Source organism: Trichomycterus rosablanca, chromosome 10, assembly GCF_030014385.1.
Source record: "Trichomycterus rosablanca isolate fTriRos1 chromosome 10, fTriRos1.hap1, whole genome shotgun sequence".
In the NCBI taxonomy this organism is placed as follows: domain Eukaryota; kingdom Metazoa; phylum Chordata; class Actinopteri; order Siluriformes; family Trichomycteridae; genus Trichomycterus; species Trichomycterus rosablanca.
Window position 1 is genome coordinate 40,007,001 of NC_085997.1, and position 22,939 is coordinate 40,029,939.

At 42.1% G+C, this 22,939-nt stretch overlaps 2 protein-coding genes across 3 annotated transcripts in view; both read right to left on the bottom strand.

Moving 5' to 3' along the window:
• Positions 1-15,353, bottom strand: part of spag9b (sperm associated antigen 9b) — a 43,072-nt gene extending 27,719 nt beyond the window's left edge. Inside the window, exons 1-4 of one of the 2 annotated variants that reach the window (XM_063003343.1) lie at positions 14,836-15,353; positions 4,576-4,696; positions 2,488-2,558; positions 940-1,034 (exon numbers count right to left, since the gene is read on the bottom strand). In XM_063003343.1, coding sequence (XP_062859413.1) covers positions 940-1,034; positions 2,488-2,558; positions 4,576-4,696; positions 14,836-15,138 — 590 coding nt within the window. In that variant the 5' untranslated portion in view covers positions 15,139-15,353. Of the gene's footprint in view, positions 1-118; positions 511-939; positions 1,035-2,487; positions 2,559-4,575; positions 4,697-14,835 lie in introns of those variants that run through there. The other variant, XM_063003345.1, reaches the window with a different exon arrangement.
• A 1,132-nt stretch (positions 15,354-16,485) lies between these two features.
• daglb (diacylglycerol lipase, beta) overlaps positions 16,486-22,939 on the bottom strand; it is a 17,139-nt gene continuing 10,685 nt past the window's right edge. The window contains exons 13-15 of the mRNA XM_063003346.1: positions 22,576-22,648; positions 21,018-21,268; positions 16,486-17,881 (exon numbers count right to left, since the gene is read on the bottom strand). Coding sequence (XP_062859416.1) covers positions 17,686-17,881; positions 21,018-21,268; positions 22,576-22,648 — 520 coding nt within the window. The 3' untranslated portion in view covers positions 16,486-17,685. The remainder of the gene's footprint in view (positions 17,882-21,017; positions 21,269-22,575; positions 22,649-22,939) is intronic.

The following is a 22,939-nucleotide window of genomic DNA, read 5'->3' on the forward strand; positions in this document are numbered from 1 at the left end:
ATAACAGACGTGCAGGAGCCTGGAACACACGCAGGACCGGAGAGGAAGTCCAGCTCACTTAGGAAGCACATTAATAATCGCTACGATGTACGTGCGGCGCCGCGTCCTCTCTGCGTACCTGTTTATCCCGGGGAGGGTGATGGCGGGCAGGCCGCCGGAGACGGAGTAATGCACCAGCAGCAGCACCGACAGCGACACCAGCACGGCCGAGTTGATGACCACGGCCCCCCCCACGAACCCGAACACAAACAGCAGCATGCAGCCCGGGTTCATGGCGGCGGGTACGAGTCAGGGGCCGCGCGGCACCCACCGGGCACGGCTAAATAATCCCATCGGCATCGGCGTGTCGTATCAGCGCTGCGACATCACACACACACACAGCGCGGCACACACACACACACAGAGAGAGGAACCGGCTGTGCCGCAGCTTCTCCAACCGGTTTATTTATTCATCTCTCCTTTTCTCCCTCGGGGTCGCTGGCGCTGCCAAGGAGTGCCCGTCTAGCGTCTCCTCCTCTGCTCTGGGCAGATTGATGACACCGCCTCAGTGCTAAGCAACACCGAGCTGGCACTGGCACACTCTCACTCTCGCTCTCTCTCTCATTAATTCTGTTCTATTCTCTCTCTCGCTCTCTCTCGCTCTTTCTCTCTGCAGTAGCGTATGTTCGGGGCACTGCTGTGCCCCCCTGCGCGCCTCACTGCACCCCTATTGGACGAGACTAAACAGCCGAGAGGGGGAAATACAGACGCGCCCCCGAGTACAGAGTCCCCTCAGTTCTCTACTCTTAATATGGTCCGAGGGTCTCTGTGCAGCGCCATCGATCCGCCAGCAGAGGGCGTCATTGCTGCAGTTATGAGGAACCCCCTCCGGCGGAGGGATAAAGCGCGACGCGTATCCGTGCACGATACAGATCTCCGTAGGTGAAAAGCTGCACTCACCTGTGTCTGCCTAGAGTCCCTGTCTCTGTAGCTTCTCCTCCCGCATGCTGCTGCGCCTTGGTACGTTCCAAGTGTTCCATGTAGCTGTGGATCATCTACGCACACCAGACATCAGACATGACTGATAATCAGCATCAGATCAGATCAGATTCATTTAAACCGAGCACTGGGGGCACAGACATGCTAGAACAGGTAAGGTCCTTCCCTAATGAGGTGTGGCACAGTGGCGCCCCCTAGGTACATTACAACTTTCACAGCCTCTTTTAGTGCAGTTTGCATAATTGTGAGATGCCCGAGTTCTGTAGGTTTGAATCCTGGACCGAGCTCACAAATACAAAAGGCTCATGGTGTTACGTGTAGGGCCGCCACTAACCACTATTTTTTTATTGATTAATCTATAGACTATTTTATCGATTAGTTGATTAATCTAAATGATTCATTTTCCTCCGAAAAAATGTAATTCAGAATCTGATTGAATCTTCTTTTACTGTAACACTAAACTGTAGGTGATAATAATGTAACCCAGAACTAAATGTAAACAGGGTTTATGTTCATATGATCACATTCTCAGGTGCTCCATATTAAACAGAGTGCAGCTCGTGTTCATGCTGTTCTGTACACACAGCAACGTGCTTCACCTTATAGCAGAGATAAAATAGTTAGATGTAGCCGCGTCTCATTAAGTCCAGCGTACGGTAACGACAGAACGATCCCCGATCCTAACCTCCACATTCACTCAACACTTACTGCACATTCTAAACCATGTAAACACGGTGCTGAGTGTTACGCTGTTACCGGCGCATTCACACGAGAAGCTTTTTGTGCTTCGAGCCCGACGCAGTAAAGTGCGCGGCGGTCTGACTGAACTCGCTAAGAAATGCGCTATTCCAAGATCTCCAGGATTAAGCAGCGTAATGAAACGATATAGACGTGCAGCACGGCGCCGGTGCTGCTGTGGTACCATCAAAGCTTTACACAGTGAACAAACCAGCTTTTAGTTCTGTACCAGGTTTAAGTAGCACCAAACTTTGGATGATTTGGGTCGTGGAGAACTTTGATCTGTTATTTGAAAGCTCTACGATCGTCCTCTGACGGCTGCAGACGGTGTTTTTTAAGACGGAGCTTAATGATGCCGACCGGTGACCGGAGCAGATACGACTGAGGTCCTGCACACGGCGAGTAGTGCTGAGGGAATCATATGAACGCTTATATGAACGGAGACGATGTAGAAATTAAAAAGGAGCGTTTATAAACAGTTTTAAAAACCATGCATCCACTAGGTCGACCAATCGCGGCAGCCCTACATCAGTGCACCCTTAGTGCAGGTCCCAAGCCCAGATAAATAGATGATCTGGTGTGACGTGTTAATAAATCAGAGCTTAACACGTGATGCACCGTAAGTGCAGACTGAACCCTGACTGTGTGCTGAGCCTTATCACATGGTGTATATTTAGATTTTATTATAATACTTTATTATTCTAACAAGATTTAAAGGTCTTATGTTGTTTTATGGATGTGCACAAGCCTTGCCGCTCTCTCTGTACTCACCTCGGTGTGCCTCTGATGGAGGGCGTTGTACTCCTTCTTCATTTCAGCTTCTCTCTCCTCTAACCTTCCAACTAAAGCACAAACAATGAGAACATGCTCAATGTCTCATTATAAACCAGTGCTCCCCAAACTTTCTCTTTAGTACCCCTGTTTAGTAGATCTGAACATGTTTGACCCTCTCACTCCGACACACGTGCACGTCTCCGGCTTCCAGACTCCACTGGAATGTATTTTAAACACTGTAATCATTACAAAACTGCAACTTCTTACTGAAGAAAATAAAATAAAAAGTGACAAATCAGCCGAACAGTGGAATGTAATTATGTGTCTCACACAGACTTGTCCATGTTATTCCAGCAGTGCTCAACATGCCTCATGTATTTTAGCCTGGCTGCACCACCCTGCACACGCTGCATTACAGAATAATAACCAGTTACTCAGTAACACTCACAGGCCACAAGATGTCGCTAAAGCAGCAGAAATGAATGCTTGGTTCCTTCACTGTGTTGCAGGGGTGTGACTGTGGTGTGAAACACATGACTGAGAGATAAAGAATGAAACCTCAGATGTTTATAACTCTCTGGATGTGCTGATGAAGTGAAAGTGACCTGGTTTACCCTGGGTAGAGGACAGCACTGGTACAAACCCAGAGCCAAAGCTGATCCTCACTCACTCACTCACTCACTTTCTTAACCGCTTATCCAATCAGAGCCTATACCAGCTTTTCAAGGGCGCAAGGCACACACACACACACATTCACCTATAGGGCAATTCAGTGTCTCCAGTTAACCTGACTGCATGTGTTTGTACTGTGCGAGGAAACCCATGCAGACACGGGGAGAACATGCAAACTCCACACAGAAAGGACCCGGACCGCCCCGCCTGGGGAATCGAACCCAGGACCTTCTCGCTGTGAGGCGACAGTGCTACCCACCGAGCCACCGTGCCGCCCCAGATCTGATCCCGATAACTGAAACTTCACCAGGCTGAATGAAGTCGGCTTTGTTGGAACGTAATAAATCATTCTGCTTCGTTCTCCAGCCTTCAGGAGAGTCACGCTCCTCCAAGCAGAAGCTCCTTAAACCTGTACCCACCTCAGCAAGGACTCAGCAAGGTGTGCACACAGGTAGGGATGGTATGACACGCCCCTTTTAACATTAAAATGACTTTATAATTGGACACATATCAATGAGTTTTTTTATTTTTATTTTTTTATATTTATTTATTTTTATTTATTTGATTATTTTTCTCCCTTTTTCTCCCCCTTTTAGCACATCCGATTGTTCAGTTTGCATCGTGCTTCCTCTCTGTCTATGCCGAACCCCGCCCTGACCGAGGAGATCGAAGCTAACCCATATCCCCTCCGAAACATGAGCAGCAGCGTTGCATGCGGAGAGACACACCCTAAAGGCACCCTTCCTCATCTCCTGTGCAGGCGCCTCTAATCAGCCGGCAGAGGTCGCAATCGCATTCTGACGGGTGGAGACCCACATCCGGTTCTTTGTCCCGCCCCCCAACTGAGCAACCGGCCAATCGTTGCCCATACAGCCACTCCGCTTCGAACCCTGGTTGCAGCGTGTCTTTTTACCGCTGCGCCACCTGGGCGGCTATAAATGAGTTTTGACTAGTAATGATTATATTTTAGTTTTCAGATGTCACTTATCCTAAGCAGGGTCCCTGTGGGGGCACAAGGCACACATGGTGCCACCTTACCACACACACACACTTAGGGAGTAAGTGGGAGGAAACCCACACAGACACAGAACACGAGAAGAACGTGCACACAGAAAGGACCCGGACTGCTCCATCTGGGAATCGAACCCAGGACCCACCGTGCCACCCCTATATTCAGATCTGCATTTACAATGTTACTAGTAAGACCATGACCTCATGATATTTATAATTACAGATCTCAAACAAGGTCACTGGATTTATCTGCAGAACCCAAACACACAAACCCGGGCGTGTCCGATTCAGGGAAGGACGACCGGCGGTCTCTTCCCGCCACCACGGTGACACGTTATCTCCGGGACCGTACCGCGCGACTGTGCGGGTTTCGGTCCCAGGACAGGCCGGTAGATCACTCACCCTGGTCTGCGTAGTTCTTGGTTTTCAGCTCCAGCTGCCGGGTTTGAGCCTCCAGCTGCACCACTCTGTTCTGCAGGTCCTTCCTCTCCTGGTCCTGCAGGTCCTCGTACTCTATATACCTCTACAGGAGAGATCACACGGGGACAAGCACTGAATAATAATAACGTGATCTTCTATACACGCTGTACAGCCAAAAGTATTCGGACGCCTGACCGTGAGCGTGTCGGACGTCCTGTTACAAAAACAAACATTATTAAAACTGAGCGTACTCTGTGTGATCTATTCAGCTAGAACAACAGCCAGGAATTTGAGGAATTTGGTGGGTGTGGGAATTTATTTATATGGCCGGGCACTGATCGATCAGTCGGTGTTCCGGTTCATCCCAGAGCTGTTGAGTGGGGCTGAGCTCAGAGCTCTGTGCAGGACACTGGAGCTTCTTCCTGTCTTTATAGAGCTCGCTCATCCTGGAACAGGAGAGGTCCTTCCCTAAACTGTTGCTGCACATTTGGAAGCACGTCATGTCCTTTCTATAACGTCCAGAATTGCAAAAAGAGAAAAATGGACTAACGTATGTGGAAAGGTGGACGTAGAGAGCAGCTGCTCTCTCTACTGCATAGCTATCACACATCATGCCCACGCCATGCCCACGCCCCACGCCCGTACGGTCACGCACCAGTCCACACCACCTGCCTGAAACCCGACACTGTTAGTGGATGAGGAAGTGAATTATTTACGGAAAAATGACAAATACTGACAGTGTGTGTGTTCGAAAACCTAGTGAGCTGCCTTGCTGTCTTACTGTCTACATAGGTAGCTGCCTCAGTAGAGAGGATTCTAATAAGTCAGTGACTTATAAGTCAGGTTATACGAACGCACTACTTAGATAGCGCTTCCATCGGGTTTAGCATTTTGCGTTTAGCATTTAGCATCTTGCCATTAAAACCAATAAACCGAGGTAGCACAGCACGCTAACGTCAATAACATCTCCCTTCATGTACCGATAACGGTTACATTTCCGGACAAGCTCGAACTTGCAAATAAAAACACTCGGTACAAGTTTATACAAGTTAAAAATCAGTAATATTTTATTTACGTTTGAAAAGAACTCCATTCGTTTCTCCGCCCCGTCAGCCATGAATGCTGGGATTGTCTTGATCACTAAGGCAGCGTCGTTCTTGAGCAAAAATAACATTGAAATAATAAGATGCCTCAGAAGTGTGGATTTTAAGGCATCTACGATTTCGAACAGCCTCCTTCTCGGGAGCGCAGCACAGGATGACGTAAAATGCTGCCTATGTAGAGAGCGCACTAGCTTTTCAAACACACCCAATGTATTCACACACACACACAGATCAGCATGTAAATCTACATGACCTGTGCAGCTCTGACGGTGTTTAAACCAACAAACAAACAAACAAGATTTACAAAGGAAATCAGGAACGATGCAAATGCCCTCCAAGTGCTGCCCAACTGTCCATATTAGAAGTAAGGAAGACAACAGCGACACCTAATGTTCGGTCAAAGCCGTGACACGAGGGGTCGATGAGTATAGAGGACCTGTGTGAGAATCCACAGCTGACTGGTGAAAAGAAGTGGCTGGTGGTTTCACACGGACCGCTGATTATTCCTTACTGCCGGTTCTAGTTGTGAAAAGCGGGTAAACAACGTTACCATGGTGACGCTAGGATTCCCCCGCCCATCAGCCGTGGGGGTCACAGGTTCCCCGGTTCCATACCAGCAGGATTATGGGGCCAGAACGGCACCGACTGCTCTGGCTGAGAACCGGTGATTGTGCACCGGTGATTGTGCAGTGTGCACCAGTGCCAGCACCAAGAGCAAAAGCACCAAACCGTTCTGGTTTTTAGCATCTGCTTCAGCACAACGTCAATGGAAAAGGGCAGAACCGTTCTGGATTTTGGCACCAGTGCCGCCACCAAGCCAAGGAAAAAAGTGCCAAACCGTTCTGGATTTTGGCACCAGCACCATGAGCCAAAGGTTTTTGCCCCCAGGAATGCAACTACGCCAGTGGAAAAGCGCTGAACCGTTCTGGATTTTGGCATCAGCGCCACGAATGTGGAAAGGCACCAAACCATTCTGGATTTTGGCACAAACTCTGGCATCATGCCAGTGGAAAAGGGGTAAGCCCTTCTGGATTTTTGGAACCGGCACCACATGAGTAGAAAAGCAACGAACCATTCTGGAATTTGGCCCCAACTCTGGCACCATGAGCCAAAGCGCCAAACAGCTCTGAATTTTGCCACCAGTGCCAGCACCATGAGGCAAAGCACAGAACCGTTCCGGATATTGGCACCAGCACCATGCCAGTGGAAAAGCGCAGAACCGTTCTGGCCCGTGTAAAAGAGCTCCCAGTGTCCTCGTCAGCACTGAGCATGTGAGGATCTTGTGAACGTTCCTGTGGGAGTTCCTTGCGTCCCCCTCACTCTGATCTTCATCACATGATCCAGATACCCGTCATATGACGGCGCCGCGGAGGAAAACGGGCGGGGTGGGCGAGCGGGCGGGGGGGTCGGCATGTGTCCGCGGCACAGTCCCACATAACGAGCTCTTTGTGCTGGAGCAGACACAGAGGCTGCAGTGTGGTGAGACTGACCCAGCTTCATCTCAACTTCATCTTCTCTTGGCTTGCTGGCCGGAGCAGGCGGAGCTCAGAACCAGCACGGTACCAACACGGGTTAGGGGCCTTGCTCGAGGGCCCAACAGTGGCAACCTGGCAGTGATGGGGCTTGAACATGCAACCTTCTGATTACTAGTCCAGTACCTTAACCACTAGGCTACAACTGCCCCTATTCCATGTTATTAAGGAGCTGGCAATAGCGGCAATTAGTGGACGTTACTTAGAATTATGACTGAATACAGAGTTAAGGGCCTTGCTCAGGGGCCCAACAATGGCAACTTGGCAGTGGTGGGGATTGAACCGGCAACCTTCTGATTACATTTTTTACATTTAGTGGACGCTTTTATCCAAAGTGATTTACAGTACTGTGACAGTATACACAGTCTAATCGACTGAGGGCTGAGGGCCTTGCTTAAGGGCTTGAACCTGCAACCTTTTGATTATTAGTCCAGTATCTTACCCACTAAGCTACAGCTGTCCCACAACTGATTACTCAGTACCTTAAACACTGAGCTACTACTGAATATAACAAACTCCTTCTTTAGTTCAGGCTTTCCATAAGATTTCGGACCACATCTATGAGGATTTGCGCCCATTTAGTCCTAATTCATCCCAGAAGTGCTAAGTGGGATTAAGATCAGGGACTTTTGGACTTTTAAAGTTGTGATTATTGCATGTGGAGGGATTTCTACAGGTTATTTGCAGGGGGTCTGTCTGTACCAGCTTGACGTTCTCGACCGTTTCCAGATGGGATTTGATCCACACCATGTCCGGCAGATCCAGCAGCAGGTAAATCCAGCTCCTGTCCTTTACAGAACATCAGGAATGACCATACGGAGTCTGGACGACCCCAGAAAGAGAGAAAAAGGCAGACCGAGACGTATCCTGTGCACAAAAGGGGGCACAGGAAGTTGTTTCCCAGCACATTCCTGCCCTTCCTTGACATTTCCTTCCAGCACTGAGCCTGGACATGCTGGGGTAGAAACACTGAGAAGATCTGAAGGACCTCGGTTTGTTCCACGAGCCACATATAAGATGAAATAGAATACCCACACGGTCTCAGACTGATGGAGCTGATCTGATGGACGTGTTTTCCACCTGAGAATGAGAACGAACGTTGGATCCAGGACGTCGGTTAATAAAAGGGGTCCAGGCACCAACGGTCATTTGCACTATATGCAAAAATCACAGAAATTGTGGAGCGCGAGTCTCTTTTTATTTTTATTTTATTTAGTCTGTGACTGATTTTACTGTCATAAGTACACAGAATATAAACCGTTTTAACTTCAGCATGTATATAACGAAGGTTTGAGGACTATAAGTTTTGCTTAGCCCCACAAAATCAGCCCAATATACAGTATGATGGAATCAGGACGCGTAAAACAGTCACAAGTAGAGACGCACGAGTACCGATACCGCGCTTACATTAACTCGTACTCGTACTCGCAAACGAGGCTCCGATGCTAAACATCCGATACCGTGTACCTAGTGCACGTCGCTGCGTTACGCCCGGTTCACACGACTCGACTGTTGCCCTGATTTCCGCTCGGCGGCCGGTCGGCGCTAGATTTGTCGGCTCGGGAGCGACTCGGCGTTCGCTCGGCGATCGAAACTCGGCTCTCGATCGCTAAGTGTGAACTATCCGACGACTCGATCCGACCGGCTCGCCGAGCGCTCGAGTTATCTAGCACGTCAGATATCTGATCTCAGATGTGCGACTGGGAATGAGTGACGTGTCGAACAGCCAATGAGAACGCAGGATACGGTGTGAGGGGAAACGCAGGAGAGGAGCGTAAACAGGTGGGACGGGGGGATAATATAGTTTATATCAGAATACATCAGCACACACACACACACGTTTTACAGTATTTCTGACCTGATCGTTCTCTACAGAACGTAATAACAAAACACCGACATTGCAAAAATATTTATTAACCTCCAACTCACTACAGAACGATCCGTGCTGCTCGTGTTGCCAGATCCACTCAGATTCATTTATTTTTCCTCCTTGATTTCATCACGTCAGCGCACAAACACTTTCATCTCTCGCTACTTGTTGACGTGCATTTTTGGACGTGGTATCATTAAACCCCTCGTCACTTCTCACGTGTGTTTTTGTTTAAAAAAAAAAAAACGGTATTCTAAATAGGCATCGGTATCGGCAAGTACAAAAATACATGTACTCGTACTCGGTTGGGGAAAAAATGGTATCGATGCATCCCTATTTTAATTAATATTTAACTATTATACAATCGCCCTCAGCTCTCTCTGATTCCAGGTCACTTATAATGTTGGTTTAGTGACTGACCTGAAGTGTTTTCACCCTGTAACACAGACCTGGAATCCAGAGTTGTGATTATCGCTCTGAAAGCTTCTGTCTCGACTATCTAGAGAGGAATGTGGATCGTTACTGCGCTCGTAATGTCGTCGTTTGTAACAGTCGTGGCTCCACAGACCTGCAGTGTATCGTGTTTCAGTCTCATTTCTTTGGCAGGTTCTTCCGGTGCATATTTGGTCCTCCTCTCTTCATCCTCCATCTGTTTTTGTTTATTTTTTCCCACCATATTGAGAAAACCTCTCTCATCTGTTAACACCGTCATGCTTACGCTACCTGGTTAACTCGTGAGCTGTATCTAATCTGCACGGCGCTCCATAGCGCTTTTAGCGCCGAACAAAATTCTATGATCTGCTGCCTATTGAAGCTACAGCTGTGGTATTAACTATGCTACGGTACGACGGTATATGAAAAATCCACACCGTGTGAGGAATCGAAGACGGTAATGTACCAAATGTACCGTCATACCACCCAGCACTACTTCAACTTCAATAATTATCAAAAAACGTTGGGATTTCTATACAGTGTCGTCATCAGGTGCCAATTAAACACACGGGAGGAGCAGAAGACGAGTATAAAGAAATAAACATATAAACATATGAAACGCTCTAACTCAGAAAGCATCGCACCGACTGGCACCAAACCTCAGCAAACAGAACACAAGAAACATGGTGTAACTGCAGTACTAGGTGGCGCTGTTTACGCTTACATTTTCTGCATTTAGCAGACGCTTTTATCCAATTGTTTTATCCTTGAATACAATTTGAGCAATTGAGAGTTGACAGCCTTGCCCAGGGGCCCAACGGTGGCAACTTCGCAATAGTGGGGCTTTAACCAACAACCTTCGGATTACTGGTCAAGTACTTTGAGCTACTATTTACTATTAAGTCCTGTCCTCCTTCAGGTTCTTTGCACCTGACATCTTATCTGAATAAACATAACCAACACCGACCAATCAGATTCCAGAAAGTATTCGACCGACAAAGAATTGGCCAATCACCACGGAACTTGAAATGCATCTCTGAAGGCATCAGCCACTAGGGGGCACTACATGTTTTTTTTTGTTTGTTTTTAGAACTGCGAGGCTACAACTGCAACTGCTTTTATCCAACTGTATTATCCTTGAATACAATTCAGGCAATTTAGAGCCTTGCTCAGGAGCCCAACAGTGGCAGCTTCGCAATGGTGGGTCTTGAACCAGCAACCTTCAGATTACTAGTGAAGTACCAACACCGACCAGTCAGATTGTAGAAAGTATTCGACCGCCAAAGAATTGGCCAATCACCACGGAACTTAAAATGCATCTCTGAAGGCATCAGCCACTAGGGGTGCTATGTGGGGTTTTTTTTTTTTCAAATACTAAAACACCTAAATATCTTATATCAGTGATTGTATACCCATGTAGTTATGCTCCACCAGTGTATCCCTGAGAGCTTAACTCACTTCTAAACCTGTAGAGTTTTCCTGCTAGTGCTTAATGTTAAAATAAAAACACGTTTCTAGGAAACTGCGCTTAGAGTTTACACCCGATCGTTCTAAACCTCATGCAGAACTGATGCACAAACCGAGCAGGTTAATAATTATTTTAAAATATGTGACTTTTTAAGTGAGTGTAGCAACAGTATATTCTTTAGCTAATAACTCGTCATACTTCGTCCTACTGGGACCAAATCTGAGACAGTTTGCCACATTTGGACCGTCTTGGGCCTCACTGAGCTCATTCGTGTTTGGATCAGCGCTTGTGGGTATATTTATAATCATTATCATCCTTGCGTTGTGGTCCGTGTACCTGTGGTCGTTCGTTTTTCGTTTTAAGATCAAAAATTAAATAACAAACTAACAGAAATTGAAAAACGGGTCGTATTTTAATTTTCCTAAATCAACCGGAAATAAACACACAAGCCCTGACGTGCATATATTTACTTCATATCTATTCAGTGTAAATCAAGCACAAGTGTTGAAACGGTAATAATAATGTAACGACGCGTCTCCTGTTGTTCTGACGTTTGTGTTTGTATATTTGACGTGCTGCATATATATTTGCTCTACCTGCAAAAAACAAACAATATGGGGAAGTGGTTTCCGTACTGGACGCTGTACACCACCGTGATCATGTTAGTTTATACTGGACGATCCCCGACGTCCGAGACTCATTTATTTATTTATCTTGTATTATGTTTGTATATCCAAACATGAATCAAATTACACGAACTGATTTTGCAGTAAACAAGGAGCAACAACAATCACATATATTTCACAGTTATTTAGTTAATTTTGAGTTAAAGCTGTTTATTAAAAGTGCATGAAGCAGAACGCTGATTAAAATGCAGTAAATGTTGTAACAGTGACACAGTGACGTGTACCATCAGTTATACCTGCATTACAGAACTGAGTTCTATACGGTAATAAATATAATATGAATGTAAATGTTGTGATGACGGTGAGACGTTATAAACAGCGTTCAGCTCTTTTATTTAGGATAAATAGTTCCTGTGTGAATTATAAGGGCAGGAAAAAGTCCAGCAGTTATTATTACTGTTTAAATAATATACACGTCAGTGCATGTACACGCTTGTGTGTTTATTTCAGGTTGAACTGATTGAAAATTAAAATACGAGCCGTTTTTTATTTTCTGCTTCTTTGTTATTTAATTTTCGATCTTAAAACGAGAAATGAACGACGCCCCGTTTTCTTGTTCTTCAGCTCTGGGATTTGAAGAGAAAGACGAATGACCGCAGGTACACGGACCCGTCGTGTTTTCCTCTTTATTTAGCGTGGCTCACACTCCACTGTTAGAGAAGTAAACGCTGCATGCCATTGCTACTGGTAACCGCCGCGATCACCACCAGGCCGGGCGGGGTCACGTACCAGCGAGCAAACGAGACCAAAACAAAGTGAAGGTCACGCTCCAGCTCCTCACCACACACGAAGCCGGCTATAAAAGCAGGAGCAGCACTTTCACTGGGTCGTTACCATCACACTGGAGGTCCAGGAGCAAAGCAAGACGAGGAGGAGGACGGTGATACGGCACTGATACGTCTTTATGGATCCCAGCGTACGTTTACATCTCAGGCATTTAGCGGACGCTTTCATCCACACAGACTTACATCAATCAGGGGCCAAATAGCGCCAACTGCTGATGGTGGGGCTCAAACTGGCCACCTTATGATTACTAGTCCAGAACCTAAACCAGTGAGCTGCTACCACCACCCTCATATGAAGCGGATATGTGTGGCTGAAGCCCTGTTAGGATCAAGGGCCCAAACAGCTCACAGGGGGAGTACACTCACTCACCTGCTTAACCGCTTATCCAATCAGGGTCGCGGGGGGGGGGCGGTCGGGGAGCCTGTCCCAGCTTTTCAATGGGCGCAAGGCACACAGTAACACCCTGGACGAGGCGCCAGTCCATCACACACACACACCCATTCACCTATAGGGTAATTCAGTGTCTCCTATTAACCGGACTGAATGTTTTTGGACCGCGGGAGGAAACCGGAGCACCCGGAGGAAACCCACACAGACACGGGGAGAACATGCAAACTCCGCACAGAGAGGACCCGGGCCACCCCACCCGGGGATCGAACCCAGGACCTTTATTACCTGCTGCGTACATTCAGGTCATCAAAGTGCTTGGTTGGTTACGGTACAGGGCTAGTAATCGGAAGGGTGCTGGATCAAGCCCCACATCTGCCAGGTTGCTACTGTTGGGCCCTTGAGCAAGGCCCTTAACCCTCAATTACTGGCAATGTATACGGTCACAGTTGTAAGTTGCTTTGGATGGAAAAGCATCTGCGAAATGCCAAAAACGTAAATGTGAATTCGATGACTATTGTATAAGCTACACCTACCATACAGATACAACCTTGTGGGTATACAATTACTGTCTGTAGTCCATCTGCTGCTCTGTACACTTTCTCACCCCATTGTACCCCATGTACACCTCATTTAACACACATTGCTCATGGACAAACATTCACATTTACAGCATTTAGAAGACACTTTTATCCAAAGCGACTTACAATTATGACTGAACACAATCTTGAGCAGTTGAGAGGGTTAAGGGCCTTGCTCAGGGGCCCAACAGTGAAAACCTGGCAGTGGTGGGGCTTAAACCCTTGCCCTTGCAGTGATAAGAAAGGAAAAGCTGGAGTCTCTAACTGTTTACCTACAACCAGCGCTAACAGGGTTCCTAATAAAGAGGCCAGTGAGTTTAAACACGGTTAACGAATCCCAACAACACTGCTGCACCTGCTGCACTCATACATACACAGAAGAACACACACTAGCATGTCATTACTATGTTAGTGTCAGTGCAGATCCACCACCCAAACATCACAGCGGGGTGACGAAGAATACAGAGCACAGACACACAGCCTACAGTCGGTGATTGTATACCTACAAACTTGACAACCTGTCAGTGGTGGGGCTTGAACCAGCAACCTTCTGATTACTGGTCCAGTACCTAAACCACTAGGCTACAACTGCCCTGCCTATTAGACCTGGCACAACAGCAAGACCTGATCACTATCCTGGTCAGGGTCGCAGTGGGTCAGGACTGGTTGCCACTCCATCATAAAGAACAGTTTCTATTAGCTCCAGTTGTCCTGACTGCACGTCTTTGTACTGTGGGAGGAAACCGGAGCACCCGGAGGAAACCCACACCGACACAAGGAGAACCTACCAAACTCCACACAGAAAGGACCCGGACCGCCCCGCCTGGGAATCGAACCCAGGACCTTCCTGCTGTGGACTAAAGGCAGGAAACATCCCCGGACAAGTCAGACGCGCTCCAGTTGTCCTGACTGCAGGTCTTTGGACTTGTGGAAGGAAACCCACACAGACGCGGGGGGAGAACCTACCAAACTCCACACAGAAAGGACCCGGACCGCCCCGCCTGGGAATCGAACCCAGGACCTTCCTGCTGTGAGGCGACAGTGCTACCCACCGAGCCGCCCTGATTCAATGGACTAAAGGCAGGAAACAAGGTCTTTGAGCTTGTGGGAGGAAACCGGAGCACCCGGAGGAAACCCAGGCGGAGAACCTACCAAACTCCACACAGAAAGGACCCTGTTTGAAGTTAGATCAGAACTTTCGCCATGAGCTGAAGCTCCTGACTCGGCTGTGGGACTTTTCTGTTTAATAAAACAGGCTGAGACAGGTGAACAGGTGTTCCTAATAAAGTGGACAGTGTCCTACAGAGTTAGATCAACCTCAGTAGATGTTTCTGCAGACCAACCATCCAGCTCAGGTCCATCAGGAGAACTTTCAGAGGACCAGCACCTCTACCCACCTCCTCCACTCCCTTCCTGAGCGCCTTCTCCCGCTCGTACTGGGTGATGAGCTGCTCGTTGTCCTCCTTCAGCAGCTCCAGCTCCACCTGGTGCTCCTGGTTCTCCGCAAACACCGAGTCCAGGTTCTCCAGCACCGCCACCACCAGCGGCATCAGCTCCTTCACCACCTCCTCGTCGTACTTTCCGATCAGCCGCTCGAACTCGCGGTAGATGGAGCTGGCCAAGCCCGACACCCGCTCGGACATCATGCCGGCTGAGCTGGCCGGGTCCTCCTGGTACAGCGCTCCGTCCTCCAGGTCCATCCCGACCCGGGCTGCTAGCTGGCTGCTAACTACCTCAGAGAAGCTAACGAGCTAGCCAGCCAGCCAGAGCGCGAGCGCGAGCGTCCAGCTTTAAATTCAACCCAACAACGAGATCAAAACTCCAACTAACTAAGTTTAGGTTTAAAGTTAAAGTCAGAGTTCACTCAACTAGTTAAGTAGTTCTGAGTGAGACTCTAGTCAGAGCTAACTGGTAATCTCCTCTAGTCGCTCACTCACTCACTAGATCCCAAGTTAAGAGTTGTTGACTAGAGCGTCAGAGAGTGACGTCACAAGCTGAAAGTGGGGTGGGCGGGGTCTGTCAGATCAGGAGGGGTTAGATCGCAGTCCTTCCGACTAAATGGCGACAAAACACAGGAGGATCATTCATTCATTCACTTATTTATTCATTCATTCACTTATTTAATTATTAATCCACTTGTTTAATACTTCATTTATTCATTAACTAATTCACTTATTATTTTATTCATCCATTTCCTTATTTATTTATTCATGTAATCATTCATTCGTGTATTTAATTAATATTTTATTAATTCATTCACTAATTTAATCATTCATTCACCCATTTAATACTTTTTTATTCATTCATTAATTTAATTGTTTATTTTATTCATCCATTCATTTAATCATAATTCACTAATTTATTCATTATTTTATTCATCCATTCACTTATTTCATATTATTTCATTTATTTACTTATTTATTTATTTATTTATTCACTCATTCATTTAATTATTCACTCACTTATTTCTTTAATATTTTATTCATTCATTCACTCATTTATTCATTCACTCATTTAATTCATATTTTATTCATTCATTCACTTATTTAGTCATTCATTTATTCATTCATTTGCTGATTTAACTATTTCTTCACTAATTGATTCACTCGTTTAGTCATTCACTTATTTAATCTTTTTTTAATCATTCATTCACTCATTTATATATCCATTCACTTATTTAATCATTAATTCACTCGTTTAATTATTCATCTATTCATTTATTCACTAATTTATTCATTCATTCACTCATTTAATCATTAATTCATTCATTTATTCATTAATCCTCCATTCATTCGTTTAATCATTCATTTATTCAGTAATTCACTCATTAATCATTCATTCATTAAACCAGTCATACTTGTCACCAAACACGTCTACCTGGTCAGGTTGGTGGTGGCCCCTGAGCTACTTGAAAACCCTGGGAGTAAAGCAGGACGACACCTTGACTGGATGTCCATAAGTCCAGTTTTAGGGCCAGTCTACACCCCGGTCAGGGCGCCAATCCAATACAAGGATTTCATTATTAATAATGAAACACTCACTACAGATTCTGTTCTGTTTATTTATTTCACATCTCCACCTGATATTCAACATTTCATTTAATTAAGATCGTTTAAAACTGTCTTACATTCTTAAAATGCGATTTCAGGCTTTATTTATTATCCATAGACACTCGACGACTTACATGAATGGCGGTAAAGAGAGAGTTTAAAATCATAAATAATTTAAACCTGCATTTGTAAACGTTACTGTCTTTACTATTGCAAATAAATTAATAAAAACAAACGGGCATTTCAAATAAAATACTGTCGCTCCGAGCTTGCTTACATTGTTTACATTCCTCCTGTCGGGTCTGTTGAATTTTCCTCCAATTTAGTCGTATCCAATTCCCCTCTATGGCTGCAGACCTCCACTCCTGATCGAGGAGGGTCAGGGTGACTAACACACGCCCCCTCCGACACGTGTGCAGTACCGACCGCTTCTTTTCACCTGCACGTCTCTGTGCAGCACCATCGATCAGCCAGCAGAGGGCGCAACTGCAGCACTTATGAGCAAATCATGACTGTGTAGGCATCTGGCCTGATGCATGTCCATGTAAACACAATATAACATTAATAAGTAAGTGATTTGATGAAGTGTGAACTACAACGTCTTATAGTACTCTTCTTATAGAGGAAAAACTCTCATTAGGCCGCTGTGTTTTACTTTCTTACCGCTGGAGTCACGTGATTTACTGATAACAGAAGCAAACGGATTTAGATGATTCTCAGTGCCGTTTATTAAATGTATTAAAGTAAATGATCTTCTCATGCAACAACAGTGCCATGCATCTAAATCACACTGGATTTATACGCTGCTCTGATCTCTAACCGGGCGTCCAGTGTGGCTACGCACTGCACTACCACCCCTGCCTTCCAAAACCTCCAGCACAGAACACAACAGCACCACTACACCGTCTCCTGATTCCCTTAACATGCTCGAACGAGTGATCACGAGCGTCTCTAATAACAACGAAACTAAAGCCACGACCCTCATTATTAAACCTGACGGAGCCGCGGACACCGGACACTCAACCATCATGACCAGCCGAGTGAGGAACAGCGAATCACAAAATATATAAATAAAATCTAAACGAGCTGAACGGCTCTAAAAAAAACTGGAAGTCCTGAAGCACAGACGGCCCCTCGGGGCCCCGTGGTGCGCTCACTATAGTCCGTACCGAGGATCAGAGCCGGACGCAGAGGAGCTCAGATGACGTTCAGGTGAGTGTTGCTGGTAGACGAAGGGCACAGAGGAAAACGACTCTCGCTGGTCAGGGTCCGCAGGGCCCGGAGCACCACGTCCGGCATATGGTCGACAAGCATCCTGGGACTGATCAGAACACTGCGGAACGAGGTCGCGCTCGCCCACTCGGCTCTGTAGCGGACCTGAGAGAAACACAGCCTGGACACAAAATACACAAGAGTTTAAAATGACCAAAACATTTAACAGAAATAATCTTAAATAAGGTGCACCTTTGTACCAACGCTCTGTGTTCAGTTGGTTGGTTCTAGATGAAGATTAGGTCTTATATAAATGTTCGTCCTGTAGAAACACATGTGATTTGAGGTGTGGCAATTATTATGAGCAAAATAAACACGACACACCCTAGTACAGGGGCGCCCAATATGTCGATCCTGATCTACCAGTCGATCACACAGTGCATGCTGGTACATCACGCCTCATTCAAACACGTCAACGTGGACACTGTTTCTTTAATTTGCTATTTGTTAAAGCACCGCTAATCTAGAACGTTTTCATTCATCAGTAGCCAGTTTGCACCGTTTTTGCATTTTTCCTTGTGTAACCTGCACTGTTAGTGAGGATGAGAGGCACCCGAGCACGAAGAACCAAAAACGCTTCGATTCAGGCAGGAACGCTGCAGAGACGCCGTTTCATTCATACAGGGAAGAAGCTGAGGGAGAAATTTGAACCCTCAATCTGACACTCATATGAACTCAAGCGCCTCTGCTGGACAGTTTTGGAACTTGCTGGCTGAGGAAAAATATCCAAACGTAATAAAATGTGCTGCAGATTTAACAGCAGTTTTGGATCGACCTGCTTGTATGAATCAGCTTTTATCACATGATAATAATTAAGTGTAAATATGGATCCACGTTTACTGATGAACACTTGGACGCTGATTGAGATTCAGTATCAGCAGCTCCTGTCCAGATACATAAACCTGACCGACACCATTCAGTATAAATCATCAGAATAAGGTCAGTGTGATTGATCACTCGCTCACCCTGTACAGCTGAACACTACAAGCATACTTCTAATTTAACTCTGCCAACATCAGAGAACATCAGAGAAGAAGCCCACGGCCCAGAAATCGGCAGATCTACAGTTCACTGTGTGTGTTTCTCTCTCTCCACAAGAACGATCTTTGTTTTATATGAACACACACTTCTCCTTTATGTGGTCTGTTTTTAAGGTGATCTGACCTTCTAAGCAGCTGATTTATGGCAGAGCTGTTTTTGTGTTTCTTGGATTTTATCTGAACATCAGGAGAAACTTTGGGTTTTTCTCCTGACCAAACAGAACGTTTATTGATCTTCTCACCTCTACATGACCTGCATCTCCTTCACTCTGATATTTACTGTTTAAACTGTGATTCTGGGCTTAATTTGATAAATAAACTTCTGTTCTAGATATTAAATTCTTTATTTTATTGGAAGTAGTAATAGTATGAGGACAGTGGGAGCCTAGTAGGTAGAGCTTTGGGCTATCAACCGGAAGATTGGGGGTTCAAATCCAGGCTCTGCTATGCAGCCACTGTTGGGTCCTTGAGCGAGGCCCTTAACCCTGTCTGCTCCAGGGGTTCCGTACAACAGCTGACCCTGCGCTCTGACCACAGCTCCCAAACAAGCTGGGATATGCCAAGAAAGAATTTCATTGTACTGTAAACCTGTATATGTATATATGATGAATAAAGTATATCTTTTTCTTTTTCTTCTAAAAAATTAAAAACACTCGTCTACTGAACACTTAATTAACAATGTAATATATTAGTAATGAACATTCTCTAAATATTACAGCTTTATTCTCTAATTATTAAAATTTAATTCTACAAATATTACAACTTTATTCTATATATTACATTTTAATTCTATAAATATTACAACTTCAACTCTATAAATATTACAACTTTATTCTATATATTACATTTTAATTCTATAAATATTACAACTTTATTCTATATATTACATTTTAATTCTATAAATATTACAACTTCAACTCTATAAATATTACAACTTTATTCTATATATTACATTTTAATTCTATAAATATTACAACTTTATTCTATATATTACATTTTAATTCTATAAATATTACAACTTTATTCTATATATTACATTTTAATTCTATAAATATTACAACTTTATTCTATATATTACATTTTAATTCTATAAATATTACAACTTCAACTCTATAAATATTACAACTTTATTCTATATATTACATTTTAATTCTATAAATATTACAACTTTATTCTATATATTACATTTTAATTCTATAAATATTACAACTTTATTCTATATATTACATTTTAATTCTATAAATATTACAACTTCAACTCTATAAATATTACAACTTTATTCTATATATTACATTTTAATTCTATAAATATTACAACTTCAACTCTATAAATATTACAACTTTATTCTATATATTACATTTTAATTCTATAAATATTACAACTTTATTCTATATATTACATTTTAATTCTATAAATATTACAACTTCAACTCTATAAATATTACAACTTTATTCTATATATTACATTTTAATTCTATAAATATTACAACTTCAACTCTATAAATATTACAACTTTATTCTATATATTACATTTTAATTCTATAAATATTACAACTTTATTCTATATATTAAATTTTAATTCTATAAATATTACAACTTCAACTCTATAAATATTACAACTTTATTCTACATATTACATTTTAATTCTATAAATATTGCAATTTAATTCTATAAATATTAGAATTTTATTCTATAAATATTACAACTTTGTTCTATATATTACATTTTAATTCTATAAATATTGCAATTTAATTCTATAAATATTAGAATTTTATTCTATAAATATTACAACTTTGTTCTATATATTACATTTTAATTCTATAAACATTATAACTTTATTCTATATATTACATTTTAATTCTATAAATATTACAATTTAATTCTATAAATATAAAATTTTTATTCTATAAATATTACAACTTTTATTCTATACATATTAAAATTCTATTTTATAAATATTACCAATTAAATTTTATATATCCAAAAATTTGTTCTATAAATATTTACATTTTATTCTATAAATATTTACATTTTATTGTAAAATTCTAATAAATTTATTAAATTTTATTAAAGCTGCACTAAAATATGATTTAATAAAAATAATATGTACAGAACTTAATGTACTTTCTCTCATTATTCATCACATGACCAGTGAAATGTAGTCCGGTACTGCCTGTACTGCCTGTGCAGGGCTGATAGGAGGTACATAGGAGCTCACCTGCGTGACGGCCCCTCCTCTGTGATGTACATGATGCGGCCGGGCAGGTACAGGGGGAGGTGGGTGGGATGGGAGGGTGAATCATCTGAAGACAGGCTCTGATAGGATGTGGATCCCTGCACTAACAGGCTCTCCTCTCCCAGTAAGGGTCGACCCAGTTCCTCCTCTCTTCGGTTCTCCAGTTCAGTGGGAAAATCATCTGGAGTTCCTCCGAACAGCTCGTACCAGCAGCCGTGCATGAGAATCTTATACTGAGGAACAGAGGAACAGAGGAATGAGGGAAATGCTGAGGTGATGTTTAGGAGAAGCTGCTGATTAAGTAACTCTGGGTAATAATTTGAAGATCTCAAACATGACAGACTCAAACCACCGGGCAGAGTTTCAGTCACTCCCACTCTGCTCTGAAATCATGATTATGATTATTATGATTATTATTATATTTATTATTATTGTTGTTGTTATTATTATTATTATATTTGTTATTATTGTTATTATTATTATATTTATTATTATTATTATTATTATTATTATTATTATTATTATTATTATTATATTTACTATTATTATTGTATTTATTATTGTTATTATTATATTTATTATTATTATTGATATTATCATTATTATTCTTATTATTATATTTGTTAATAATATAATAATAATTAGTATTGTTATTATATTTATTATTATTATTATCAATATTATATTTATTATTATTATCATTATTATATTTAATATTATTATTATTATTATATTTATTATTATTAATTATTATTATTATATTCATTATTATTATTATATTTATTATCATTATTATTATTATTGTTATTATTATTATCATTATTATTATATTTATTATTATTATTATATGTATTATTATCATTATTATTATTTTTATTATTATTATTATTATTATATTATTGTTATTTTTAATCATTATTATTATTAATATTATCATTATTATTATTATTACTATTGTTATATTTATTATTATTATTTTCATTATCATTATTATTATTATCATTATTATTATAATAATATTATTATTATTATATTATTGTTGTTGTTGTTATTTTTTTTATTATTATTATTGTTATTATTATTATTATATTATTTTTATTATTATTATTATTATTATATTATTATTATTATTATTATATTTATTATTATTATTATTAGTTTTTCAGTCACAATTGTAAGTTGCTTTAAACGTAAATAACAATCAACAGTAATAATAATAAATAATAAAAGGATTAATAATAATTAATAGAAATACAAAAACAACAACTAATAATAATAATAACAATAATAATAATAAAAATGATTAAAAATATTGATGATGATTAATAATGATTAATAACATTTCAAAAAACAATAATGATAATAATAATAAGATTAATAAAATAATGTTATGTTAACAATAATAGCAATGGTACAATTAACAATAAAGAATACAAAATAAATACATAAATAAATAATAATAATAATAATAGAGGCAGAGTTTGGGTAAACAAATGCACTGTAAATAAATATAAATAAATAAATAATTTATAATAAATACCTTTGGTTTGTTGCAGTTAGAAACCATCTTTAATATCCTCCGTTTTAGATCTTCCATGTTTGGGATGCTCAGCCTATAAACACAAGCAGTTAAGAAGGAAACTCTGAAAAGTTAAATCAGTTTAGTGATGAAAAACAAACAGATGTGAATAAAGTTTTATTAATTCTACAGTAAATCACATCAGAGCGTCGTGTTCGTGTTATAAACCTTAATAAACCCTCAGTGCACGTCCTACAGAACAGTCTGGATTATTACAGATAATAGAATAACAACATGATTTAGCACTGCTTTATCCTGGTCAGGGTCATGGTGGGTCTAGCTCCCCTAGAATCACTAATGCTGTACTAAATGTAATCTTTTAACC